Source organism: Phodopus roborovskii, unplaced genomic scaffold (assembly GCF_943737965.1).
Source record: "Phodopus roborovskii unplaced genomic scaffold, PHOROB, whole genome shotgun sequence".
In the NCBI taxonomy this organism is placed as follows: Eukaryota; Metazoa; Chordata; class Mammalia; order Rodentia; family Cricetidae; genus Phodopus; species Phodopus roborovskii.
In genome coordinates, this window is record NW_026126418.1 from 16,284,047 (window position 1) to 16,297,368 (window position 13,322).

Below are 13,322 nucleotides of genomic sequence, written 5' to 3' on the forward strand. Positions count from 1 at the left end.
AACCTTCATTTCCTCGGAGTCACTTCAGCCCTATTTTGGGCTACAGTCAAGAAGTCCAGTTTACCACCTGCATTTACTTGAGATCCTGAAGAACCCAGCCCAGCTGAGGGAGAATCACTTCATGATGTGTTTCTCTCCTGCCTATGTCTTCCCACTTATTCAGGTACAGTACAAATATCTTTCAGACCTGCCTGAGGCACCTGCTCAAGCCAAGGGTTGACACTAACAATAGCTTCAGCCACAGGGAAACTTTGCTGTTGGATGATCCAGTTCCTTGATAACCACATATTATGCTCCCAGTGATTTGCAGTTTTTGCCTCTAAAAAAGTACCAAGGGACAATGTCCTCTAAGCCATTTGCCAAAGATGTGGGCTAGAAGACAAAGAACAAGGCTTGGTGAAGAGCAAGGCAGGTCAAGCACCAGCTTCTTCAGTTTTCTTTTTTTATCCCAGGTCCTGAGTGGAACATGAATGCTAGTCTGTGTCTCAGGTCCTCAGGGAGTATGGAAGAGGCAAATCCCATTTGGAGAAAGCCAGTGTCCAACACAGTACATGGTAACCATCAGGCATGTAGATGGGAGTCACAGGTGTCATGCGCCCAGCTGAGCCTCATTCATTTGGGCTTAGATAATCAGGGAGGCTAAACCCAGGGACTCCTGTCCATGGGCTGGGATCAGCAATAGTCAGGAGCAAGGACTCAGCCCACCTCCCCTAGGAGGCAGAGGGAAGGGGACTGAGTGGTTGTCAAGCATGGTCTTCCCTGTCTGCGACATGGTGGTAGCCAGGAGGCTGAGCCTGCATCCGGAAGAGGACAGTGAGGAGCAACACTATTAGAAGGAAGAGTATGGAGCCACAGACAGCCAAGGCTACAATCACCTCTGGACAGGGGAGGGAAAAAAAAAGATGACGTTAGTATTCATCCAACAACTATAGAGCACTACCCCATGTAAGGTATTGTTTTGACAAAACATGAATATACAAAGGTGGTCAAGACAATCTGCTCTTGTAGAGTTTACATTCTAGAGAAGAGGTCCAGTAAACAAGCCATCTGGTGGTAATCACACATTAGTGTTGCTATATGAGCAAGATAAGTTACTCAGAAATCATTGAGGAGATAGAAGCAGAGACCTGGGGTTAAGAAGTAAAACAGATCCAAGAGTAGAATACCATGGGTTGGAAGTAGGGGGACAAGCAAGTAGGAAAGGCCAGAATACAATTAGGGTTCTGAATTCAGTAAGAAAATACCACTGGAGCAGAGTAAGTAAGGGGCACTGGGAAACAGGAGATGACCGGGCCAAATAGAGGTTGGGTAGTCATGGCAGAGACCTTGGGTTTGGTGTATGATTAACACACACACAAAATTAAAAAAAAAAAAAAAACAAAACAAACAAAAAATGTCCCATACAACCCAGACTGTTTTGGAACTAGCTATGTAGCACAGGATGACCTTGAACTTCGAACCCTCCTCCCTCTGCCTGAGTGCTGGAATTAAAGGTGTACACCACCACACCCAGTATATACATACTGTGCTGGGGACTGAAGTCAGGATTTCTTCCCTGTATGCTAGGCAAGTGCTCTTTCTACCAACTGCACTACACCTCTAGCCTCCATTTATATTTCTTAAGAAATTAACTCTGCTGTGTTGAGACTGGTAGGGACAAGAACAGAACCCACTAAATGTCAGGCTTTTGAGCAGTTCAGGCAAGAACTGATAGTGTTAAGACTGGAGAGGCAAGAACTCAGTACCTGAGAAGCTGAGCAGACAGAATCTGCTAGTGGACTGGGTGGAGGAGTATGAGAGAGAGTGAGTGCCTCGTATTAACACTGCAACTGTGGGACTAATGCAGCATCTATTAAACTGAGGACTACAAGACAAACAAGTATATCCGAGGGCAATAGATGCTGTTTTAGACAACTTAGATGCCTCATCCAACACCCATGTAGGGAAGAGGCCTCAAGTCAGCAGCAGCTGGGCAAGAGTCTAGCTCATGAGTCTGTAATTCATACTACACAAGTGGAACTTAACTTACCATGGAGATGAGGTAGGGAAGCCATGGGGTTGGATGAGATTCCTTGGGAGTCAGGACAGATAGGAAAAGAGCTAGAGACAAGTCTCAGGCCTCTCATTGTTTAGTGAAGAGGAAAATCAGGAAGAAGTAGTAAATGAATACCAGAAGTCATGAAACTCTTTGTTACTGTTTTGCAGTGCTGGGTAGGGGAAATAACACAGTGTCTCATACATGTTAGCCATAGCTTCTACCTCTGAGCTATGTCTGCAGCACTCAAAATACATGTTTAAGGAAGGAGCAACAGCTGTGCAGTGCTACTGAGGTGGGAGAAGCTGACTAACTAAGAATTGGTCATTTCGGCAACCGCTTCACTGCAGCAAAAAAGTGGCACAAAATTGTTTAAAGTCAGTCTGAGATATAAGTCTGAGGAAGGAAAGCCAGAACATAGGTGAGCCTTTGAAGGATTTTATTCAAAGGGATCAGAGAGATAAAGCGAGTCTCAGAAGTCTTTGTTAAGCTTTGCAATAGGAGTGATCCGGTGGAGAAGGGAACATGTTCCCAGTGAGGGGGGGAACAGACAGACATGGAGTGTAAGTGGAGAGGCTGCACCTGAGTACTAGCTTATAGAAGCAGGTAAGCTGGTAGATGTGGCAGGGGAATGAACAGGTCTTTCCTGGTGACTCTTATTTTCTCAGGGATAAGAGTATCGCCTGAAGGAGAAGAATGGGAAGGATATATAAATATGGTACTAGGGTTGGAGAGGCTGTTCAGGGAAAGGCAGGAAGATGGCTGAAAATACGAATGCTCCCAGAAGATTTGTGGATGTGATTTTAGCGCTAACTCAGGACATGATTAGCACAGAAGCAGGTGGCAGCTCACCCGTGTCCGCAGTATCACTTGTTAGCTGGCACTCCTTCTGCCAGTCCTTGGGTATGACAGACTCTGTGAGGCGAAGGAAGTCCTGCAGTGGGCAACGGTGAGGGCAGCCAGGCAGGGTCAGAGGCCAGGGTGCCTTCTTACTGTCATTCCGAAAGTACATCTCAACTGAGAAATTCCTGAGAGTTGACAGGAGGCAAGATGGGAGATGCTCACCACACCCATAACTGAGTCTCTGGGCTGCTTTCAGCCATCTCAAGTGCCCCTTTAGAGGACACTCTGGTAGTTCCACTTACCCATTATCTTCCTGATAAAGTTCAAATATGTGGCAGGAAGCATAGGGGGCTTGTTTCCCATTGTAGACATTCAGTGCCATTTGCAGAGCAACCAGGGTAGTATCATGCTGTAAGGGAGAGGTGCTGCCCATAAGACTTTGCTCTGCTACATCCCCATGAACTGAATCAAGTGTCCTGGTTGGACACTTGAGTGCTGGGGAATTTGGATCTTACCGCAGAGTAAACAAGGAGCTTAGGGAATTGAGAGGTGGTCGCCATTTGTGTCAGGTTCTTCAGTATCTGAGCCAGCAGAACTCCTGCAGAAGAAGAAGAAGAAGGTGTCAGTGCCTTGAACCATCACTGATCTGCTTCTCTCATCATCCCATAGTCTTTCTTCAGCTGATCACCAATCCAGAGAACTCTTCCAGTTCATGGAGACCATACTGGAACACTACACCACTAACTGCTCACTCAGAATTGTCAAGTTTACACAGGACACAGACAAAGCAAGTTACTAGTATTTAAACTTGAGCTCAGAGGCCCTGATCATTACTGATTTAACAGTATGAACACAGTGTAAACTTAAGACTTGTTCACAGCACATAAGTAATGGTTCATGTCAGAGCAACTGCTGTATGCAGGCTCTGAAAACTATTAAATTGTCAAACGTTTGAGAACACATACCCTTGAATGGTTAAATGAAGTAACTGCACATATACTGCTCTCAGCCTTTTCTCCAAAGGCCTTATAGCAGTTCTCTGGAGGGAGGCATGCAGTTAGGAAAGAGAGGGCCTTTTGACATGGGTGAAACTCAAGAGTGAGAACTGCAGGCCAGGTGTGGTGCACACCTTTAATCCCAGCACTCAGAAGGCAGAGGCAGGTGGGTCTCTGTGATTTGAGACCATGCTGGTCTGCACAGAGAGTTAAGCTGGCCTGGCCAAAGCTACATAGTGAGACCTGTTGACTCAGACTAAATGTCAGAGAACTGGGAGATCTGGGTGACTAGCGGGGATGGCAAAGGGGAGATCTGTTTTTGAAAGAGCAGAGAATTATCTTAGGCAGAATAGCGTGTGAGAAGCTCCCACATATTTTCAATGCTGGAGAGTTTTGGGGAAGGTAGTGACATGCTGTTTGTGTCACTCACCCCCTTGAAGCCGGGCCTTCTGTACTTGCTCGTGGATCCCAAAGAGGAAGAGGAAACTGAAGTCCTTTAGCTGGCTCAGATGCTGCACGGTTTGGGGTGAGGCCCAGGGCGGCAGGAGCAGCCCGTGTGTTTGCTGTGTATCGCAGCAGGCAGGTTAGCTCCCTAGGCCTAGGCCAGAGCCTCTCCAGGGGTAGCTTTCTTCCCCAGGTGGGGAAGGTGCCTGTGTGTGTGAGGGAGGAAGACGAGAGCAGAGGTGAGGCAGAGGGGCCATTGCAGACATGGCAGACAGAAGGGCATTGGAAAGGAACCTCGAGCATAAAGAGCAGACTCAGCAGAAAGAAATCTCACAGCACTGAGCTCTGAATGGAGAAGGGTACAGAGTGCTGACAACTAGTAAACCATTTCCCACTTTGAGGTTCTTTTTACCCATGAGGGAAGTTCCCAGGTTACATAAGCATTGACTTGCTGGGCCTTCCCAGTGGGGTTGGCAGTAGCCAAGCAATATGTTCTACTGCCCTAGAGAGCTGGACCTGCTGAGGAGGGAAGAGCAATCCCAACAGGCACCCTGGTCCACTCACCTCACAAAAGAGTGTGTCATACACATTCCAGATGGTCTCTAGGGTCAGATTCGTAAGTCCTGTCTCATTGGCCACCATGTCCAGAAATTGCTATGGAAAATGGGTCAGGAGATCAGTACTGTTACTGGGAAAGAGCAATCTGATGACTTATGCCTCAGCCCCTACTTACTGCATTCTGAATACTCTTGTTCAGATACTCTGGTGTCTGCCGAGTCTCATTCTGCAGCTGCTCATAACGGGGACATGGGCCCAATGGAAACTTTAGCAACTGCAAATTAAGAGGGAAGGAGTCTGGGATCAGTAGGCCTATAACCACAGTTGTCCCCTCACTGCTTCTTAAGGACTGTCCAGTCTTACCCTGTCTTCAGTAACAGGCACAGTGTGAACAGGGATAGGCTGCCATGAAATGTTAGCATTGAAGCGCTGCACTTCACTGGGAGGGAAGAGTCCAGCCAGGTTGGCCTCAGCGCTCATGAGAGTACGGTCAAAGTCAGTGCTTCGCACATAAACCTGTAGATTAGCAACACAAATCTCTCTTTGTGTGTAGAAGCACTCTGGCTCCTCACGAGAGCCCCAGGGAGAACGTGTTCTGGATGGCTACTCAGCACATTATAAACTTACCATGCATACACAGCCTCTCTGGATCTTCCCTGTTCCTCAAGGCCCCAAACATTAAGTTATGAGCTATCACCACTGTATAAAAAAACTCAGTCTGTGGGAATGACTCTAGTTCAAACACTCCTTCATCAAAAGCACACATTTGTTATCTGGTCTGGGAGATTTCAGTAACTGGTTTGTCTCCCATCCAGACTAGTTTGTTGGGCATAATGTTACACATTCCCCCACCCCCAACCCAAGACCAGGTCTCACTATGTATATAGCAATGGCTGTCCTGGAACTCACTGTGTGGATCAGGCTGGCCTCAAACTCACAGTGATCAGCCTGCCTTTGCCTCCAGAGGTATGGGAAAAAAGGTATGTGCCTCTAATTCCAGCCTGGTACATACTCTTAATCCCAGAATTTGAGGGGCAGAGCCAGGAGGATCTCTGAGTTCAAGACTAGCCAGGGCTACATAGTGAGAACCTGTTTTTAAAAAACACAAAAGTAGTGGGGTGTTGGTGACACACGCCTTTAATCTCAGCACTCGTGAGGCAGAGGCAGGTGGATCTCTGTGAATTTGAGGCCAGTCTGGTCCACAGAGCTAGTTCCAGGACAGGCTCCAAATCAATACAGAAAATCCCTGTCTCCAAAAACCAAAAAAAATAAAGTAAAATAAAAATACCCCCCCCCAAAAAACCCACAAAAGCAATACCCCAGAGTCCTAATAGCAGATACCACTCCTTCCCATACTCCCTTCCCCTTTATAAATTTAGAAGTGGGGGTTGATGGGAGATGTCATTCTGTAAATATGTTTCTCTTATTGGTTAATGAATAAAGCACTATTGGCCAATAGGAAAGCAAGATAGGCGGGACTAGGAGACAAGGAGGATTCTGGAAGTAGTAGGGAGGAGTCAGCATGGAGAGACTGGAGAGAGCAGAAGGCTGGCCCTTCTCTCCGGTAAGATGAGACCATGTGGAAATACTTAGATGAATAGAAATGGGTTAATACTTAAGACAGAGCTAGCCAATAAGAAACTAGTAACAGGCCAACAGAATTATATCTAATACAGAGTCTCTGTGTGTTATTTGGGGCTGGCGTGGTGGTGGGACCAGACCAATGGGAAAACCTTACTAGTAACAGGGGGTGGGGAGAGGAACACAGAGAGGTGGCTTGTGAAAAGTGAGGAAGAAAATAGGGAAGGGTGAGCTGGGCCTTTAGGGAACAGTAATATGTAGATTGAGACGGCTGTGGTTGAAAGCAGTAACCACAGAGCAGCTATCACCATCACTGGGGTAAGCAGAGGACCTCAGTAACCAGCACACTGTCCAGTGCTCCACTATAAACTCCAAGAAGATAGAGATCATAACTATCATATACCATTGTATGAAAGTGTTAGCACAGTGCTTGCCCCTTGGATGACAATAAATGTCTTGGACAGAAAGCCTGTTGTTTCATAGTTGGAAAGCACTTTAGCAGACCTCTTCTTATGCCTGAGTTAGACCCTTGGCCAGCTTTGTCTCTTCCCAGACAAGCAGAGACAATTCAGACTTCAGAGCAGTGTTCTAGACAGCTCTTAGATGTTTTCTTCAGGGACCAAAACTTTAGGAGGGAAACTAGAGTGCCTAGCTTCACCCTTATGTGCTCTAAGGTCAGAAGATAACTCAAAGATCCCATTCCTCTTACGATCAAGCTCCCAGTCTTACCTCCTGCCGGTGGTAAGAAGTGTTCAGAAAGCCAGTGTAGCGCTGCCGCAGAGCCTGGCCTAGCTCCCAGTGCTGTAGCATCCCCTCCTGTGGGCAAATTTGAGAGTTAAGAAAGTGCAAAGGGAAGGATGGTTCAAAAACCCTATGGCCTTTAGGCACTCTTCCCTTGGCAAGGAATGAATTTGACCCCAGAAGTTAAGTGGTCAGTTGTGAATGACATTGTCCTAGGCACAGAGTATTGTTAAGAAATATGCTCATACTCAGTGTGCTCTGCATAGACAAGGTCCTGGATCTGATTCCCAAAACCACGAAAACAAAACAACAGCAAAATACACATCTGGCCCTTCAGAACCTATGTGGGAAACTTGCAGTTTAGGGAGGCTCAGTTTCTGTGCTCCAGACTCAACTCATTCTATAGCATATCTCAGAGCCTTTATAGCTTGACTTCTAACCCACCTTGGTTAGCTGACCAAAGCCCTGGGGCCACTTCTCTTCCTGATAAGGGTCCTTAGGATATGTCTTCACTGGTGAGCGATCTCCATGTCGATACAGCTGGATAAAGAAAATGGTTTGTGGCTGGGTTGTGGTGGCTCATGCCTTTTATCCCAGCACTCTCGGGAGGCAGAGGCAGGCGGATCTCTGTGAACTCGAGGTCAGCCTAGTGTACAGATCGAGTGCCAGGCTAGGCTCCAAAGCTACACAGAGAAACCCTGTCTCGAAAAACCAAAAAAGAAAATGGTTTGTCTACAGATCAGAAGGGTGTTCTGGTTAATGACAGGGACCATCTCTGCCCATGTCAGGAAAGGAAATCTCACTCCCTCTAGGAAGCCTTTCCACTAAGCAATGAAAAAAGAATCCCAGTTCAGGAGGTTTCTAACAAGGCCATGCAATGTAACCCGAGATAATAAATAGGCAAAGCCAAAAGTACAGGTAGAGAAGAGTAGTGCAAGCAATGCATTCTGGGGGACGAGGCCGGCAATGACTGGGAAAACAAAGATCATCAAAGTCGTCTTTATGGGTGACTCTTCAACCTTTTAACTACATTCCCATCCTTAGGAAGAATCATCCCAGGGAAAAATATCCCCTATCATTACTTGGTGGTCCTGCCCTGTAAAATGACCTAGGGCTCCAAATTCTGAATCCAGCCTCGCAGCCCACCAGGACCAGCTGCTTCCTAAACCAGTTCTTTCTCCTTGAGACGTGAGAACCCAGACCCCAGAGCACAAGCTTTGCCCCTCCCTCTACCAGCCGGCCTTTGCCCTTTTCAGCTTTCGCGAACCCGTTGGTGACTCCATCACCCATTACCAAGGTAACAAAGCGCAGACGCCGGGCCTGTGTGGGTGGCATCACCGTTAGGCACATGCCAAGAAGAAACTGGAGAAGAGCTGCCTGGCTCCAAACAGACTGTCTGCCCGCCATCACCGTTGTTGGCTGTGCAGCCAAGGGGCCGGAACGCCTTGGGCGGTACCTGCTGCAGACGCCCGGATGCATTCGTATGAACACTTGCCGGAAGTGTATTCTTCGCCATCTTTCTAGCGGCGGGCGGGGTGTGTGTGTTAGACAGTCTGGCCGGCAAAGGCGGAATTTGGGAAGTAATACTCACGGAGAAGGTTTACGATCGGCGGTGATGGGCGAACGTGTGAATGTAGCGCGATATTCCGGATTGAAAAGGCTTGCCTCTTCCTCTACCAGGCTGGTGCTTAGGGTCTTAGCCTGCAGAGCGAGCGCCTCCTCTGAGGCGTTATTGCGGAGCCTCAGTTGGTGCAGAATTGGGATGAAGTGTGGGGAAGTAAAGGGCCTCACTTTCTACGCCTGTCCTCTGTGTACAGTTTGAATCTTGGCTCAGGCACTGTTTCCCGGAATGCTCTTGTTTGGGTTGTTTGACACTGCATGTAAACAGCCTTTTGGAATCACTGTGTCGTTGAGGTTGGTCCAGTCTAGTGTACCATTTCTAAATTAAATTGGACTCAAAACATCATGCTTCCTCTCAGGGAAGTTGGGTTGTAAGGGATGATCAGATTTCCCAAATCCGTTGCATCGGATTCCTATGGGAGGAATTTCAGACAACTGGAGAAGTAGTTTGGTACAGACATGTAAGTGTGGAGTTTCCACAGTTTCAGAGTCAGACATTAGCCTTTAGGATTTAGGGTCAGGTAGCCAGTCGGGCCTCCAGATTTTGTGACTCCAGTTGCAGGTCAGATGTTAGGCCCTTGGTATGCTTTGGTGCATACTACCTACTACAAGCAAACCTACCTCAGGTTATCTGCCAACAACACATCTGACCAGAACTGTTTCTATCCCAGGACTTCAGATAAAATTGTGTACTGACTGACTAAACTTTACTTCCAAAGTCACCTTGACAAAGACTGAGGAGTAAGCAGAATAAGAAGAATCTGAATTCAGAGGCTAGCCTGGTCTACAGAAAAAGCTACAGTACAGCCAAGGCTACACAGAGAAACCCTGTGTCAAAAAACACAACAACAAACAAAACAAATCTGTTTGTGTTCCATCTGCATGTGTATCTGTGTACAGTGGCCTTGAAGGCCAGGCCAGAAGGTGAACAGCCATGTGGATACTGGGAATAAAACTTGTGTCTTCTGGAAGTTGCTACTTCTCTTAACAACCAAGCTATCCCTCCCGACTTTTGTTTTGTTGTTTTTGTTTTTCAAAGCAGGATTTCTCTGTGTAGCTCTAGCAGTCCTGGAACACACTCCATAGCCCAGTCTGGCCTTGAACTCAAGAGATCCTCCTGCCTCTGCCTCCAGAGTGCTGGGATTAAAGGCACATACCACCACACCCAGTTACACACCTACCTAGTTCTTTGTTAACCACAGGTTCCCTAGTTCTTAACTTTCTTAACCACAGGTTCCCTTATAAGTCACATGAAAAATTAGCCTTTTCTCCAGAAAGTGTCCAAACATGAGCATAAAATACAATTTCACATATAATCTCAACTGATTCACAATAATCCTCCATAGGCTTATAAAATTAGGAAGCCAACCCAGAGAGAAGTGATTTGCTAAATTTACAGTTTAGAGAATGGGTTGAAATGTTATTTGTCTTTTGAGACAGGGTCTCATATAGCCTAGGCTAGCCTCACACTTCCGATCCTCCTATCACTACCTGCTGAGCACCAGAATTACAAGTGTGTACCCAACTCCTAAGTCTTCTTTTCCCTCTCCCTTTCTTTTGGATAGGATTAGGGTCTTGCTATGTAGCCCTGGCTAGCTTTGACCTTTCATTCCTGCGTTCCCTACTAAATGTCCAAAGCATATGCTGCCACACCTAGTTTGAAATAGAAGTTTTCTGACTTCTGGTTAGTATATAATCAGTTGTTTATGTTTTAAATAACTACTTGTGTGTTGCATGTATAGAAGTCAGATACAATTCTCAGGAGTCCTTGCTGTCCTACAATGTGGGTTCCAAAGATTGAGCTCAAATGGTCAAGCTTGCCAGTAGATGCCCTTCCCTGCTGAGCCATCTCACCAGCACACCCCCTTAATATAAAATGCACTGAGTAGTGGTGGCACATGCTTTTAATTCCGTCACTCACAAGGCAGAGGCAGGTGGAATGCTGAGTCTGAGGCCAGGCTAGCATAGTGAGTTCTAGGACAGCCAGGGCTATACAGAAGAACCCTGTCTTGAAAAACAATAAAATAAATAATGCTTCACAAATTTTCTTGTCATCTTTGTGCAGGGACTATGTAAATCTATATTGTTCCAACTTTAGTGTATGCACTGCCAAAAAGAACACTGTAACAGTTTCTTACAAGCTGTTCAAACTGCATTGTTAAGCCTTATATGGTAGCCCAAAGTACCCTGAGTTTCATCAAATCAAGCCTTTCACATAAGTGACATCAAGTAAAACATGGCTAGCTAAGGCTGGGCGGTGGTGGTGCATGCCTTTAGTCTCAGCACTTGGGAGGCCAGAGGCAGGCGGATTTCTGTGAGTTCAAGGCCAGCTTGGTCTACAGGACAGCCAGAACTGTTTTACAAAGAAAACAAACAAACAAACAGATATGACTAACTGACAAGTACATATTAGTGAAAGTTTTTTGTTTGTTTTGAGACAAAGTCTCATGTTGTAGGTCAGGCAGGCCTAGGACTTAAAATTCTCCTTTTGCTGTCTTTCAAGTGCTGGTATTATAGGCATGTTCCCCCACATACATCTCATGGAATTGTTTTAAGATGATTTTGTTTTCCCAGCATATGGCAGATTGAGGCAGGTAGATTAGGAGTTTAAGGACAGCTTGAGTTACATAGCAAGTTCAAGGCCAGGCTAGGCTATATGAAACCATGTCTTGAAAAAAAATGTTAGTATAACTTTTATTCTGCAAAATTATCCAGGCAATGTGCTTTCATAATGTAAATGCTTAGCTCACCAAATAGATAAAAATCCATGTGTTGACTTTCTTCCCCTTTGCTCAAGTGTGTCTACACCCTTTGCACCTGTCTGTAGGAAGGATTGGTAAAGCAGTTATTATTTCAGTCTGTGTGAAATGATTCCAGGATAATGTTGGTTGGCACTGCATATGATGGTAGAGCCCAGGGCAAAGCTTTACTTTTGTGATTCTTAACCCTTTCCATTATTTTCTGCAGATGATTTGAGTTTATTCTCACCGTGGTTTCTTACAGTTGGGGGTGGAGCAGGGGGAAAGACAACAGGTACATGGATAAATATTCATGGGCCCACTCCAGACTAAATAAATCAGTTTCTGAAGGTGAGGTCAGATTTGAAAACAGTCGCTCTACCCTGTGTTGGCAGATGCAAACCTAAATCCATGTGACTTAACCATTTTTTTTCTGATTTTCAGAGACAGTTTTGTAAAATGAGATGAAGTAGGTTTATCTTATTTTAGATTGAATTTGAGCATGAGCTTTTTTTATTTATACATTTATTTATTTACACGTGTGTATGCATATGAGTGCAGATGCTCATGGAAGCCAGCAGAGAGCGTCAGATCTCTGGAGCCAAAGTTATAGGTGATTGTGAGCCATCCAACATAAGTAGAGGGACCCAAACTTGGGTCTTCTTGTTAAGAGCAGCAGGGGCTCTTAACTGGCAAGCATCCTCTAGTTGGGAATGTAAGTTTTTTAATCAGTTTTACTTGTATTCAGTTTTGATATTTATACCTTGTTAGTAACCTTCTCCTAAGATTTACTGTGAGAATACATGAAATGATAATACATGTAGAATAAATTATGCAGAAAAGCCTAGATAAATATTACTTTTCTTCTTTGTGTTCTTCCTTCTACATCATGTCTGAACATATGTGATTAGGAAACAGGGGTTCCTAGATTCTTTATTTTGTGATTAGGAGATTGGACAGAAGAGAACATGAGTGAGTTCCTAGGGCTCTGGAAGATGGTTCCCTCACTTTCTACTCATCTAAAGCCCTGAAAGAAGGATCCAGGAACAGTAACTGCCCCAGCCCACCACTTCAAATCTTACTCCATGGCCTGCTTAGTGGGAAAGATTGTCTTATAGATAGTTATTTACTGGTACATTTGACCAGGGGCTGGTGAATGCTGCTGTCTCTAAGCCTAGACATGACCTCTGGAGGTTTGGGGTAGAGGAATCAGAGGTGGGACTTGTAAGATTTCCCCAAGGATGTTCTTGTAAGTCAAGAAAACATAGGGAAGGCCCATAGGACTGGGGTGCCTTGGCCTTAACACTGTGGGTTGAAGGAACTGTGCCATGAGGGTGGGGCTGGTAAAGTAGGACGTGTGTGCTTCTAGTTGCTGATCACCTGATTACTTGCCCTGGCTTGGGGCAGAAGTCCCAGTGGTCAGTCACTGGAAAGTCTGTGGAGATAGCATCAACAGGTTTCAGCCTTCCCCATTTCCCCCCTCTCCCTTCTCCACCTGTAACCTGAAGGGGTGGGTAGCTGGGGTAGTGAGGAACTGGCAATGCTGCCTCTTCTACAGGAAACTGATCTGTGCTACCTCCCTGGCTTGGGGAAGGACCTGCTTGTTCAGCAGCTGCCTTGCCCGGGTCAGTGGGCTCCAGCTTAGGCTAGTGGGACTTAGGATGCTTCCTGGGAAGCAGTTAGGAAGTCAGGGAAAGGAGTAGGATAAGGAATGGATGGGGGAGCCCTAAAAAAATATGTCACTAGGCTTCAGGCCAGTGTTATATC

The 13,322-nt window shown here is 46.0% G+C and overlaps 1 protein-coding gene and 1 pseudogene across 1 annotated transcript; both read right to left on the reverse strand.

Annotated features, from left to right (window-relative positions):
- Nucleotides 1–265: 265 nt before the first annotated feature.
- On the reverse strand, nt 266–8,659 carry Acp2 (acid phosphatase 2, lysosomal). The gene is made up of 11 exons (XM_051184210.1): nt 8,491–8,659; nt 7,642–7,737; nt 7,186–7,272; nt 5,239–5,391; nt 5,051–5,149; nt 4,882–4,971; nt 4,304–4,436; nt 3,394–3,476; nt 3,181–3,287; nt 2,888–3,063; nt 266–877 (listed from the first exon to the last, which is right to left on the reverse strand). Exons 1-11 carry the CDS (start codon nt 8,602–8,604, stop codon nt 744–746), a joined length of 1,272 nt encoding a protein of 423 aa, XP_051040167.1. The 5' UTR covers nt 8,605–8,659; the 3' UTR covers nt 266–743.
- Nucleotides 8,660–10,837: 2,178 nt separating this feature from the next.
- LOC127222901 (uncharacterized) lies at nt 10,838–10,937 on the reverse strand (annotated as a pseudogene).
- Nucleotides 10,938–13,322: the final 2,385 nt, after the last annotated feature.

Bases quoted from the DNA above. Each gene is read 5' to 3' on its own strand.
- Acp2 (XM_051184210.1), bottom strand. From the start codon at position 8,604: ATGGCGGGCAGACAGTCTGTTTGGAGCCAGGCAGCTCTTCTCCAGTTT. The intron at 5,392-7,185 runs GTAAGACTGGGA...GCTAATCTACAG, and splicing joins CTTCTTACCACCGGCAGGAG to GTTTATGTGCGAAGCACTGA. The intron at 5,150-5,238 runs GTAAGACTGGAC...CTTAATTTGCAG, and splicing joins TGCCTGTTACTGAAGACAGG to TTGCTAAAGTTTCCATTGGG.